The sequence below is a fragment of the Epinephelus moara genome, chromosome 20 (assembly GCF_006386435.1).
Source record: "Epinephelus moara isolate mb chromosome 20, YSFRI_EMoa_1.0, whole genome shotgun sequence".
In the NCBI taxonomy this organism is placed as follows: domain Eukaryota; kingdom Metazoa; phylum Chordata; class Actinopteri; order Perciformes; family Serranidae; genus Epinephelus; species Epinephelus moara.
Window position 1 is genome coordinate 38,842,753 of NC_065525.1, and position 14,144 is coordinate 38,856,896.

The 14,144-nt window shown below is 39.4% G+C and overlaps 2 protein-coding genes across 4 annotated transcripts; one reads left to right on the forward strand and one right to left on the reverse strand.

Annotated features, from left to right (window-relative positions):
• Positions 1-628: 628 nt before the first annotated feature.
• Positions 629-9,299, reverse strand: nedd1 (NEDD1 gamma-tubulin ring complex targeting factor). 3 transcript variants are annotated; one of them, XM_050073825.1, is made up of 16 exons: positions 9,185-9,299; positions 7,932-8,075; positions 7,260-7,354; positions 7,030-7,146; positions 6,672-6,812; positions 6,294-6,523; positions 5,609-5,810; positions 5,165-5,288; positions 3,881-4,009; positions 3,677-3,727; positions 3,495-3,584; positions 3,032-3,198; positions 2,753-2,945; positions 2,518-2,659; positions 2,360-2,426; positions 629-1,169 (listed from the first exon to the last, which is right to left on the reverse strand). In XM_050073825.1, the coding sequence occupies exons 2-16, from the start codon at positions 8,065-8,067 to the stop codon at positions 1,065-1,067; spliced, it is 1,989 nt and encodes a 662-aa protein (XP_049929782.1). In that variant the 5' UTR covers positions 8,068-8,075; positions 9,185-9,299; the 3' UTR covers positions 629-1,064. The 3 variants fall into 3 exon arrangements, with proteins under 3 accessions (XP_049929782.1, XP_049929781.1, XP_049929780.1); XM_050073824.1 differs by having other exon boundaries at positions 3,881-4,012; XM_050073823.1 differs by having other exon boundaries at positions 3,881-4,024.
• A 1,264-nt stretch (positions 9,300-10,563) lies between these two features.
• pclaf (PCNA clamp associated factor) lies at positions 10,564-13,271 on the forward strand. The gene is made up of 4 exons (XM_050073872.1): positions 10,564-10,708; positions 11,719-11,802; positions 11,910-12,090; positions 13,089-13,271. Exons 1-4 carry the CDS (start codon positions 10,663-10,665, stop codon positions 13,129-13,131), a joined length of 354 nt encoding a protein of 117 aa, XP_049929829.1. The 5' UTR covers positions 10,564-10,662; the 3' UTR covers positions 13,132-13,271.
• The last annotated feature ends 873 nt before the right edge of the window (positions 13,272-14,144 follow it).

Below are 14,144 nucleotides of genomic sequence, written 5' to 3' on the forward strand. Positions count from 1 at the left end.
AATTTTAATTACAGGTATTAATTACAGTTTGATCATAATTTTATTTGGACAACATACATTTGTTGAAAAATAACAACAAACTGAATGAAAAATGAAAAAATCTCTATATATAATCCAAAGAGAAGGCTGTATCCCATCTTCCTCCTTAACTTTATGTTAGAGGTTATTTGCCAGTCTTATGTACATAAACATATTTTAATGTATTTGAAAAATAAGAAAATATGAAGGAGGATTTTGTTTAGGCACCTGGTTTATATGATATATTATTTATTGATATATTTGCACTAATGTTGTGTCATAAAAAGCCCAAGCAGAAATGTGAGAACAAGTGTAAGTTTTTGTTTCTGTCAAATTAAGTTATGGGTGAAATTTAATAGTAAGTAAAACATGTCAGATGATGCTGAGCACATGAGGGTTACAGGGATTATAGGTCAGGATTGTTACTTACTGTGACTACATAAGTTTGTTCATTAAATTAAAATTGTCATGTAAGAAATATGGGAATAACCTTCAAATTGGATTTTGTATATTTTTCTCTGTTATTTCCAGGTTAAATTAATTTAATAACAGTGAAAGTAAACATTTGCTTTCATCATTTTAAGTGACACAAAATGAGTCAATGTTTTAATTTCAATATGAACCTTTTTATTCTTTAGACAGACTGTTTCTTACTAATAAAAACATGATCGAGGCACACACACACATGAAGCTGCTGATAATGTGAGAAAATGTCCGTCTGAAAGTGTGAATTTACGTTTTATTAAACATCCTCAGACTGGAGTTTGTTTCCATTTGATGGACTCAGTTGGACATTTTATCACACTATCTGCTCATTCATCAAATACAAAACACATCGACTTCAGTCATGCTGAAGTCATCGTCAGCAGCCGCAGCAGTCTGACTGAAGAGAGGCAGTGACAGTTCGTCCTCTTCAGTCAGCAGTAAGGCAGTGTTCACTTTATTCTGACTTTAGATTTTCTCTCCCACAGGTTGAGACTCTTGTTTTGGCTGCAGATGAAAATTCAAACCGTTGACCGTAACCATCTCTAGTGAGGAACAGAGCGTCAGTAGTTGGTCCTCAGCCTGCGGTTCTCTTCTCTCAGCCTTTCCACCTCCTCCACCAGAGACTCGTTCACAGAGTATTTCTCAATCAGACCATGGATCTCATTCTGAAAGACACATGTGAGACGTCAGTGAGTTGAGAGACAATTCCATCCATTCCATTTCCTCTGTTTCCCAGTGATAAGTTCATTTTCATTGTTTTCCCAAGATTGTAAGTTGTTTTTTTGTCTTTGTATCAAAATAACAAATGTTTTCCAGAATTACAAGATCATTTTCTCCAGATAATGAAACTTTGTTGGAATGACAACATAATTAATTTGAGATCACGAGAAAACTGGGCTCTTTCGCAAATTGAATTTAATCGGCTGAGGCCGCTGTGTCCTCTGTATAAAAGGTACAATCACGGAATGGGGGGACAGAGTTGTCTCGCCTTTAAGCTGGCAGCAGAGGTAGTAACAGCGCTAAATTGACGTCTGTGTAAAAGGGATAGATGGCGGGACAGGACTGAGGTGGGGATGGTTGTGATGTTTTGACACCGTATTATATGTGCGACCCACTGTGGGAGATTTTAAAAAGCAGCTGATAGCAGTTAGCAGCTAACCCAAAGAAGAACAGCAGCCAAAAATGTCCGCAAATTAGGAAAACAATGACATCTGGGAGCTCCTTACCCTCCGAGGAGAGGATCAGCTGCCATATAACAGGGATGGTAAATGATTGTTATCGACATGTTAGCCGTTGTTATTGTTTAGAAAGTGCTGCCTTACACTTATGTTACAGGTCATACTAGAGCCTGACACTGTTGCTTCATATGTCATGCCTCCTTTGCTTCCAGGACGCGGGCATGCTATCCAAAATCACAAACTGAAGCGACATGATGCTGCCATTGTTTGGTTATGTGTAAAATCACAAAGGTGGCGTAAAGAAGCGACCTTTTAGCGGCTGTATAGTGCGACCTTTGTGTATAAAGGGCTTTTGATTGTGCTGCTGATACAGCTGAAGCCTTGCTAAATGTCAGATGACACACACTTATGTTTGTATTGTCTCTAACAGTAAAGCAGTAAAGCAAGTTCAATCTCTAAGGCCTTGATATAACCTCAGCTGCTATATCTTATCTTGGAAAACATTTGTTATTTAACCTGTGATGTTGCGAAAACACAATAACTAGCTTGTTATTAAGGGAAAACAGATGAAATAAAACCTTAAAATCTTGGCCGTTAAAGGCTTCCATACTGAGAGCAGGAGGAAGAGAACACCTTGAAATTAGAAAGAATGAGAGAATGTCTGTGATGTTTCGTACCAGCTGGATGTAAAACTGTCGGACCATCTCCACCTGCAGGTTGACGATGTCTCTGTGACAGGCGTCCCTGATGAAAGGAAGGAGAAAGATAAACACTATTAGGTTCCTACGTTTGTGGTATGAGGCTTTAAAGAAGGAGTCAAAGTTCAGGGACGGACCTGAAGTCCTCCAGAGTTTCGTGGATCATGTTCTGGATGAAGTGGATCTGCAGGGAGGTGAGAGGAGCAGCTCCCGCCTGCCCCACCACGTCTGCGATGTTCTGGGAGAGCGAGGAGGAGACGGCCGCCGACAGAGCTGAACCTGAGGGTACAGACACAACCGTTAGAAACCAGAAAACCTGACACACCAGACGGGAATTGAACCTCTCCTCTGTTCGACTGGGGCTTTCTCTACCTGCAGTGGTGGTGGGCGGAGCTCCCTGGACAGGTGAGTCGTAGCTCAGCTGAGCTTGAACACCATTGGCTCTCCTGAGGTTGGGCTCTGGAGTAAAGAAGGGTGGGGCCGTCTGAATGTGATTGGTTTGCTGGGATGCTGTTGGCGGGGTCTGTTCCTCCCCTTCCAGACTGGGGCTGCTGGCCTTGTCGGACTGTCAATCAAGAGAGACTGTTATTTGTGACGTTACTTTGTGCTCATAATATTCTGCTACATTAGATTGAGGTCAGAGGTCAGCACCTTTCTAGAGTCACATGGTTCGGCGGCTGCAGCATGGATTGGCTCCTCCTCTTTGATAGGGGGAGGGGTTTGGAAAACAGACAGTGGGCTGTAGCATCGCCCTGCAGCTCCTACCAGGGGAGTTCCCAGCGGGGTCTTGCGGTGCGAGTTAGCACCTGCATGTGAGTCTGAAACACAACGAGGAACCACCCCGATGATGACGTTCATAGACACCAAAGATCTGTCTTGTCTTCATGCACTTCAGTATCAGCTACAGTCAAAGGTCATGCTGTTTTAGTATTCGGGAAAGCGGAATAGAGAAACCTGGTTTCCACAGGTTGATTCCTCCTGTGTTTCTAATCAGCTTTTAGCAAGTATTTGTGTGCAGGACAAACTACAGTTCAGCCTTAAGATTTCAGTTTAAGTTTTCAAGCACTAACATAGATCTCCAAACCAGTAGAAACCAGTTGAGAGGAAGTCTGACCGTCTCTGACTGGAGAGAAGATGTCCAAACTGGCCCGACCGATGACCTGCTGACCCTCCCCTTCTCTGGACAGCATCTCCAAACTGGTAACTATGGAAACACAGCATCACAGTTAGACCAGAGGCAGCTGCAGCATCATCCATACTATTCTGTCACACTTCAATCTGACTTCCTTTTTTTACCATGTGTTCTTCCAAAGGGTGTGTCTCCAGTCGACCCCTGGGTCCCACAGTCTGGACGAAACAAGACGTGAGCAGAAAGAAGGGATTAAGGTTTCAATATAATAATTTAATATATAGCTGTATACACACAGATGGTAAGACAGTGAATGCAGCACCACAGGTACAATTTTGAGGGGACAGTGAATGCAGCATCAGAAGTCTGACCTTCCCGAGTAGGAGAGAAGACGTCCAGACTGTTTCGTCCAACGCTGCTGAACTTCTCCACAACAGGAGGCTGCTCCGTCCCCTGTTGGCCTTCAGCCATCCGGGACATCACCTCGGCACCAGTGCTCCCTGCTGGACACAACACTGTAAGTAACGTTTAATGTATTTCTTTATCTCATATTACAGATAACATTACAATTTACCATAACGTAACGCAGGGCTGCAACTAACGATTTCTGGCATCATCAGTTATTATGCCAATTATTTTAACAGCTTAACCATTTGTCCTATAAAATGTCAACCAATTGTGAGAACAGGCAAATCACAACACACAGCGACCCCTTCGAATGTCTTGAATTATCCAACGAAAAGTGCGGAAAAAAAAAAGATATTCAATTTACGATATAAAACAGAGCAAAGCAGCAAATCTTCCCATTTAATTAAGTGGAAATGCAGAATGTGCATCATGTTTTTCCAATGTTTCAGCTTTAACAAATATAGAAATTAATTCTGCCAGTTATTTATCTGTCAATTGACTAATCGAAAAATCAACTTATTGTTGCAGCTCTGAAGTAATTATGTTCACAGGGACCAATCAGACTTCAGGCTGATTCATAGTTGTGTGTACGCTCTACATAGGTGGCCTACGTCTTTGTGAGCATTTATACTTGTGGTATTTACATGTGCGGTGGTGTGTCTATGACACTCTGCAATTACACCTCCAAAACACTAGTCTGTGTTGAGTTTCTGTGAAGGGCAGTCAAGTGTGATTAATTTAACTAACACACCTAAAAAACACATAAAACCTGGCGTCATGGCAACAACATTAAACAAAAGTACAAATTTGGGCTCCATTATAACTCACAAGGTTCACAGACAAAACAATTGACTCAAACTAGACACACTTCTCCACAAATACAACATGCTAATATTATTAGCATAAGCCTATGACATTTTACTTTGCATAAATTAGCCTTGCCGCTAACAGACTTTCCTCTCCTCAAATGAAGCCAAAATAAATCACACACAGAACTTAAGATATTATTTTGTGGAGGCTCTTTTGTTTAACAATTACTTGTTTCTTCTCTGTGAAATAAACTAAATAAAAGCTTAGTTTCCACTGAGGGAAATGGTTTTCAGGTGGAGTTCTGCGTCGTTGTGACATGAAGTTGTTTTTCTGGGGAGGTGCATGTCAGGTTAAGCAAATGGTACATGTCTACGCAGAGCCAACGCTGTAGTTATGGCGTCAGTTCAACACACAATTATAAATCCCACTTAACTTACCTGTACCTGTCACCTGTCTGTGGGGGGTGGGGCCTGTGCCATGGGTGGAGTCTGGCTGGCTGTTTGACAGCTTGACTGAGGATCTCTTAGCACTGGCAATCTTAGTGGGACCCAGTTTACTGGACTGGAATAGAAGAGACACAGAGAGTGAGAGAGAACAAATAACGGATTTCAGATTAATCTACTGACTTAAACTCTAAATTTAGGAGTTCCCAATAGAAAACACTGGTGGCAATCTGGACCAGTCCCAAAATTACTTTAGCAGAAGCAGGTGTTGTTTAAATCCAGTGTTTCCAGATTAACATACCGAGCGCAGAGGTCATGGACGGTGCTAGAGAATTATTAGAGACCCCATACGAGACGATATCTCAATATTACAGCATATTGATTATTTATGTGCTTTGTTGTTTAAGTCTGTGAGTACTTTAGTTGGTCAGCTGGTACCTTGTGTTTGCTGGTGTTGCTTTGGAAACGCAGGCAGGTTACTGAGGTTTTATGTGCCGTAGTAATCCTGGTGGGGGCGCTGGAGTTCCTCAGGTCGTACTGGTAGATCTTCCCCTGAGTGGACCCCACTACCAGACCGGTGCCGTCTGGAGTGAAGTCCACGGAGGTCAGCGGACTGTCCACCCGGATTGACCTCAGGACACTGGAGGAGGTACACATACACACATTATACATCCAATATACACACTTTTAACATACACACATGTAACAGCTGCTACACAGTGCTACATGTAACCATAAACTCTGACTGACTGCGGCACCAAGCTGTCGTATTTAAATATTTACAGGTGACAGCTGAGACATTTAGTTTGTGAATTGCTCAATAAAGCAACAGAAAATTAATGGGTGATGATTTTGATGATCAGTTTTTGTATCTGCCAGTTTTAAAGCAAAATTACCAATTAATCTGCTTTTAATTGACATATATGAGAGTAAAATTAATATCTTTGGGTTTAAGGCTGTTGTTCAAACAAAACAAGGGATTTTAATACGTCACACTGGCCTTTACGAAGCTGTCTTCCCTGATATTTTATAGACAAAATGTTAAATTGATTTATCTATTAGCAGTTATTCTCTGTGGGGCTACAACACTGTAAAGACTGCAGCAGTTTTACATCACTCTTACATCTTGCTGGCCGTGTCGTAGCAGACGATCTTCTTGTCCAGACCGACGCTCACCACCAGCAGCTCACTGGCAGGGGAGAAGGCCAGGCCAGTGCCCGGAGCCTTGTGGGCGCTGTCGAACATGTGGAGCTCCTTCTGGGTGTTGGAGTCCCACAGGATGACGGTGCCACTGTCAGAGACGCTGCCCAGCAGAGAGCGCTTCAGCATGGACAGCCTCAGGTCATGGATGGGCTGAAGATAAAACACGAGTTTGAAAATATTCTCAGAAAAGAGAAATCGCAAACATCAGAAAGTGTTTGATTAGAGGACATTTGTTTGAATTTAAATCCTAAAGTTACACAGTAAATGTTCCTCAGACAAACACAGTAGACTGTCTGACCTGGTTGCTGCCGTGTCCGAAGGGTTTACTGGACAGGTTGGTGGTCAGACTGTGGAGGACCAGATCTCCACTGGTGGAACCGGAGGCGATGTAGCTGTCATTGGCATTGAAGGACACACAGGTCACCTCTTCTTTATGGTCCTGAGCGACAGAGGGAGAAAGTCATGTCAGGTGTCCCCTTAAACCTCTATGAGATCTTCAACAGTGATGAGGTTTAAACACTGTGAGGCTGTGGAACCTCCTGACAGCTCAGAGAGTGATATAAAACACTTAAGAACAGACCTTTTTATCGTATTTTCTAGTTTATATTGCTTCAGATATAAGGTGTACATGATGTCTAATTCCTGTCCTGTGTTACCTTGAGAGAGCGGTGAAGCCTCTTAGTCTTCAGGTCCCAGATGTTAACAGAGTGATCCAGACCTCCACTGACCAGAAACTGAGACGACGAACTCAGACTCACACGGGTTTGCTTTTTCTGAACAGACAATTAAAGAGCCGAGGGTGAGTACTAAAATACTCTTTGTTGATTGAAGGTAAATGTACACAAAATATACAGGCAAGTAAACAGTACAAATGCGGTGTGCTCACCCCCTCGCCAAGTTCCACCACTGGAAGAGGAGTCGATTTGAGGCTGGAAACCACCAGTTTGTCTCCACTGCTGCTGGCACTGACCAGGTACTGGTCTGAAAGAGCTGGTCAAGGAAAGACCAACCATCACCACTTCACACAGGCTTTATGAATTTTTTTTTTGTTCATAGATGAGATTGAATGAGACATACTCTCAACAGAAGAGTTTTCTCTTGATTCACAGTAAAACTATTTGGCTTTACAGCTGGATGAATCTTTCTTGAGTCATATTTAGAGGCAATTTTTACCGTTTTGGAGTCTAAACAAGCTCTGAAAATGTTTTGGAAAAAGCTGATATGGAGCCGTGCTTTAGTAGATGTATAGAATCACAAACCTCTCCACAATTAGAAACTATTTTGATAATACATTAATTGTTTGAGTCACTTTTTCAGATAAAACTATAAACTAGCTCCAGCTTCTCAAATGTGACAAGTTGCAGTTTTTCTTATGTGATAATAAACTGAATATCTTTTACGTTTTAACTATTACTGGGACAAAACTTTGGGATTCAGGGAATTTTAATCAGCATAAGTATTTCCTGACATTTAACAGACTAGATTATTTATCAATTAATCAAGAAGATAATCAATAGAATTCAATAATGTCTTTCTATCTATTCGTCAGTCAGGATACTGTTGGAGCTCCAGCAGGCCTGTGCAACAGGGTGGCTGATGCTGTGAGGGTTAAACTGCTCCAGCGGTGCCATGGAAACCGCATCCCAGATCTTCACACAGTCTCCTGTCGACACCAGGCGGGTCACCTCCTCCATGGCAACACCTGGAGACAAACACACAGACACAAACATGCACTCATGCATCACTGTAATGTGCAACAAGCAATTTCAAGATGTCACCTTTGGAAATTATGATCAACGTGTTTCTGACATCACTTAAACAACACGACTGATGATGATGATTTTGGGTGCCCAAAAGACATCTTTATATATTTTCAACAACACTGACAGAAATGAGACATGAAAGCAAGTACATTTACTCAAGTAATGTTCTTAGGGACAAATTTACTTTACTTGAGTATTTCCATTTTATGCTACTTTCTTCTTCTCCACTCCATGTCAGAAGTAAGTATTGTACTTTTTACTCCACTACATTTGTCTGTGAGCTTTAATTACAAGTTGCTGTCTGTCCAGTGTTTGTGATTAACTGAACGATTAAGAGTTTCTTTATGAGCTGAGAAAAGTCTCCTCTTTCTTAAGCTAAATACACACTTTATTTAAATGAGCACTACCTACAGCAGTAAAATGACACGTACACATTAATGCAGCAGAAATATTAATTACAAAAACATCAGACAGAGGAGGAAGACACTGACAGCATTTAACATTTAACTGGAACATACATACTTTAACTACATGTTCATTAATACATGCTTTAAATTAAATAAGGTTTTGACTTCAGGACTTTAACTTGTAGTGGAGTATTTTCACAGTCTAGTATTAGTACTTTTACTACAGTAAAGTATCTGAATACGTCTTCCACCACTCTTAAACTGTGTATGACAGGTAACGTTACCGTAATAAAGTAATAACGTTAATTTAAATGAATTAATTAACAGTTAACAGATTAACTGCCGTTTACTGTCACCAGCTCGGATGATTTTAGTAAAGTTAAATAAACTCAGTTGTCCATGTTTGTACTAAACCCCCTCAGTTTAATGAGTTAACCGGTAGTTACGATAACCAGCAGCAGATGAAGTTAGTTGATGTTAGCTAACAATTAGCAACAACAGAAGACAAAAATAGCCACAGCGGGTTTTTAAAAGTTACCGAACACTCGTAAAAATCAGGTCAAACAACACGAAACAACCGGTAACTTGTCTGAAATGATTCAAACGTTATAGATTTTTCTATAAAAACGTGTCATACTCACCGTGACAGATAAATAAACTAGTAACTGACAAGTTAGTGAAGCCGTTTTGTTTTGTGATCCGCCTGCAGCCAATAAACCGCCACGACGGAGAGCCGGGAGAGACAAAAAGTAGAAACGCCTTTTTTTCTTCATGTAACTTTATTGTACAGAACTTTGGTTTACATGCAAATATAAAAACATAAATATATTAAATGATATAAGGATAATCAACAATTTTACGACACTACAAATATAATAATCTAGCATTTGATTATTATTATTATTATTATTATCATCATCATCATCATCATTAACTATACAATGTCAGAATCAGAAATACTTTATTGATCCCTGAAGGAAAATTGTGATTTGTTTCAGTCACTTCGATTTAAAGAATAGAGAATTCTAAGAAGTGAGAATAAGATTATTAAAAAGAAGTTTAGTTTAGTTTGGTTTAATTTAATTTAATTTAATTTGAGTTTAGTTTAGTTTAGTTTCGTTTAGTTTAATGCTTATTTCCACCTGTAGTCCTTCACATAATAAGTACACGCAATAAATAAGAATAAAGTTCAAGGTGCTATGCAGACTACAGTAAATCCATGTGCCTTACATAAGCAAAAAATTTTTTTTTTAAAAATCAGAAAACGGTGTAAATATAAAGTAATAATTTCAATAAAATAGAAATAAAAATGTGCATTATGTTACAATGTTAACACTAGTAGTTAAGATGGTAGGAATAATGGGCTCTTGCTTCTTTTGCTTTGACTGTGCCAGAGGGATTTTTTCCCTTGCTTACGGGCTTGAATAGGTCATCTGATGACTTCTTGTATGATCGCTGCTGTGCTGATGGACTTTTGAATGATTAATATTACGAAGACTGCAGGGACAATGCTGTGCTTTTGTTTAGTCTGTGCTGTTTGTGTTAATGTATTTGTTTTGGGGGTTTTTTGTATTTGTTATTTTGTGTTGATGTTCATAAAATAGATGAACTAAAATAAAATAAAATAAAATAATTAATTAAAATGAGCTCCATCTTTACCAGCTGCACATTAAAGTGATGAACACATTTCTGCATCAATACTTATGATTTAATTATGTCATCCATTTTCAGAAATGGGCCATTTTGCATAATAAGTACTTTTACTTTTGGTTGTTGGAGCGGTTAAAATATTGGAATTAAATATAATATATATGAAATAGAATAAAATATTTAATATAATACTGTGGTAGACTGGTAGTGCATTGAAAATACAGAAAACTGGGAAGCTCATGCTGCAGTGTGTTACTGTGATTTACCTTTACCATAAAGGCTGTAATTACACCCATCCACCTGAGGAGGTCAGCATTGTGTCATCACTGTCAGAATTAAAGGAACAGAAGAAGAAATCTCCCGCCCCATCCGCTGTTCTTTTTAAACCAAGGCGGGACTGTTCACCGTGTTCACTCAGTCAGTGTAGCTGGTGTTGAAACATCATTTGACTATTCAGGTCGCTACCAACATGGTGAGGACTAAAGCCGACAGCGTTCCCGCAACATACAGAAAAGGTACAGTAACATATCGCAGATATTTATTACGAATTTAGCATAAAAAAGCTAATGTGTGCGTAGGTGTGTCTGTTTTGTTAGGGAGTCTGGCGGGCTGGGAACGCTAGACTAACGTTACATCTCAAGACAGAGCGGGCAGACTGTCATAAATGTTTACCGCGAACATTTCTTTGACATAAATGCTAATAAGTTATTTAATAACATACATATTAGTGTGTCAACATAGTAGGCACATGTAAGTAAGTTAAATCCAGGACCAGTCTTCAGACCAACAGCCTCCCGCCAACACTGACGCTGAGTTCATGGTTCCTCCTACACAGCCGAAGAGATTATTTTAAAAGACTGTTTAAAGACGTGGTACCGTTTTTAAACATCGTACTTTCCTTTCAATGTTTAGATAAGTCTGACGAGATGACACTTACTTGACCTTTTCCAGAAGTTAGTGCCTTCTTTCTGCAAAGTGGCGCCAGTTTTGAGCGCCGTAGAGCGCTTTGTGCGGACGTCAAACCAAACCCCTTTAAAAAAGTTGCGTAATTTTACGCATTCTTGTTAATTATTGATGGCAGATATGTAAAAGAGCATATTGCACAATATCTTTTTTATCCACGATGTTTTCTGGTAAATTCGGCATACAATCCACCCACTGTTCATCACTCTAATTAATAAGAACATAACTTTAAAACTTGGTTCAGGTATCATTGAGTGTAAAAACTCATTTTAGTGTCTATTTATTGTGCCAATGGCCACATACAGACACTGACGAACAATTTCACACTGTGGCTTCTTTTTGTCTTGTGAACAGACTCTTAAAAGCCCACTTTATTCAGTCACTAAAACAAACAGTACTCTGCTTTTCTTTTACTCTCTAACTCTTGCACAATCCAGTTCCCCCACATGATGCATTCAAGTGTCATCTTAGCTGATATATTGTTTGATGACATGGCTCTACTGGATCCAGTTTTATCCTTTGATGTTTTTAACATTGCAATCCCATGTGATTGTATTTGCAGCTGTTGCAGCGGCTGCACCCCGGAAGTCTCTGGGCTCCAGCACAGCCAATTCCTCCGCCTCCTGCAGCCAGTCAGCCACACCTGGTAGGTCACTGCAACCACCTCCACCCCTGACAACATCACACTCGGTGTATACACAGTGCCTGATATGATGGAGTTGATACTGACATTTTGATGTTTTTAATTCACAGCAAAGAATAAATATGCAGGTGGTAACCCTGTGTGTCCGCGTCCCACACCGACCTGGCAGAAGGGCATCGGAGACTTCTTCGGTGGCCCCCCGAGGAAGATTGAGAAGGAGAACCAGATGCCTCAGGAGGTAGAGGATGGTGAAGAGGCCGGAGGCAGCGGCGTGTCAAAGGCCAGCCGGAAGTATGTTAACACTGTATTAGGATACATTGGTGCACTGTTCTTCTGAAGACAACTCAAACACTTTCTTATTACTGGTTAATCAGTACACTGTTTTTTCCCCCCAATTAAATAATGAATTAAAATAGCATGAGGAGAGTCTTACATAACCAAGGTGACATTTAAAAGTTGCTCGTTTTGTCCAACTAACAGCGCAAAACCCCAAAACACTCGGTAAATTTTAATGGAAGACAAACACAGTAAATATTCACATTTAAGAAGCTGCAACCAAAGAGATCTGGGCAGTTGTGCTTGAAAAGTAATCGGCTAATTATGAAAATAGTTTGAAGAGTTAAAAAGATCTTTTCTGGTGAATTCCGTCAGTGGAAATTTGCATCTTGTGACTTTCTTTTTTTTTTTAACGCCACTAGCAATGTGATGATATTAAAATCCACTTCGCTCAAGAAATAATTAGTGCTGCACCTAATGGTTGTTAACATTAGTTGCTGATAGATTTTGTCCAATTTACTTTCAAATATGACCAAGAAATGCAGCATTTTTTATGCGAGGAGAGCAAATCTGAGAATGGTTGTTTTTGCTTGAAAATAAATGTTAAATTATCAAAATATGTCTTTTAATTGACTAATTGTTGCATTTGTAAAATTAGATTGAGTTTGTCGCATGTTGCATTTGATCACAGATTTGTGTTTAAGCTAAAACAAGAGATTTTTATGTTTTTAAGGACTCATCTACTGTCAAATCTCAGAGGTTTCAAGTTACACATAAATAATCTGTAAAATAACTGATTGAACCTTTGTGTACTGAAAAGAGGAACCAAATGTTTGGTCATAAGTTTTTCTGAATTGGATCGTAAATGTAAAATTAGCATTTTTATGTTGGTGTTTTGTTGAAATGTTTTTATAATGAACGAATTCAGGTATTAAGCCGTTTTGCTTTTTGTATAGTAAATTAATCGACCATAGTTGTCTGATGAATCGATTGTTTTATTTTGCTGTGTGCAGGTCCCGACCGCTGCCTGCTGAGGACGAGGAGGACGATGAATGAAGATGATGAATTAATATTTCTGACTGTCAGTTCAATTTCTGCCTCCAGATTTGCTTCATGGGATCCTAATGTACATCTGTATATAATTATTGCTGAATTCAATTTGTATAGTTCATTAAACTTTTTTTTAATGTTTTTAACCTGCAGTTTCAGCTCTGATGTGTTGCTTTAAACAAATGTTTGCTTTGGGTTTGAAAACAAGATCCAGGCTATTTTCATTATTAATAAATCTGAAGGTTATTTGTTTATGAAATGTCCAAAAATAGTGAATTTATTTCTCTTAAAGTGAATTCATATAATTCCGCATTTCATTTGACCATCAGGTAAAACCCAAAGATATTCAGTTTATCATATGATGAAGGAAAAACAGGGACAAAGCCTGATATCTGAGAGGCTACGATTTGTATAAATATTTTCTTAAAAAAATAAAACGAGAAACTCCTACCAAAGGATCCAATGTGGCCCACTAGGTGACTTTGCACACCTAATGCTGATGCACTGCACTTCATGTAAAATGCTGCCTCAGAGGCTTTTCCATCCTGTGCTGAATACAGTTCTCTGAAATAACCAATACCTGCTGTGGTCGTATTTAAGGATATTGAACATTTTGCAAAATATCGTTGACTAGCAGTTTCAATACAATATCAGACTTCTATTTTAAAATGGGTGGAGCCCTGTTGCTGAGGCACTGATAAAACCTCAGGTTAGAAATGGATATTAAGGCAGGGGGTGACCTCATCTGCTTCTCCAACAGCTTGAAAAATTTAGAAAAAAAATGCATAGTAGACTGACTGAGGAAAAACTGACATATCGTTGAATTTTTCTCAAGATTTGCAGGCTGTTCATCATTGATTTTGTAAATGGATGAACATTTTCAGAATGTGCTTGTACTTCTTTACACTACTGAAAGGGAAACATTTGAAGGGGTTGTTGATTATAGGTTATTATGAAGTGGTTTCAGTGGTCCGGCCCACGAACTTAAATGAGTTTGACACCCCTGTCTAAACTCAACA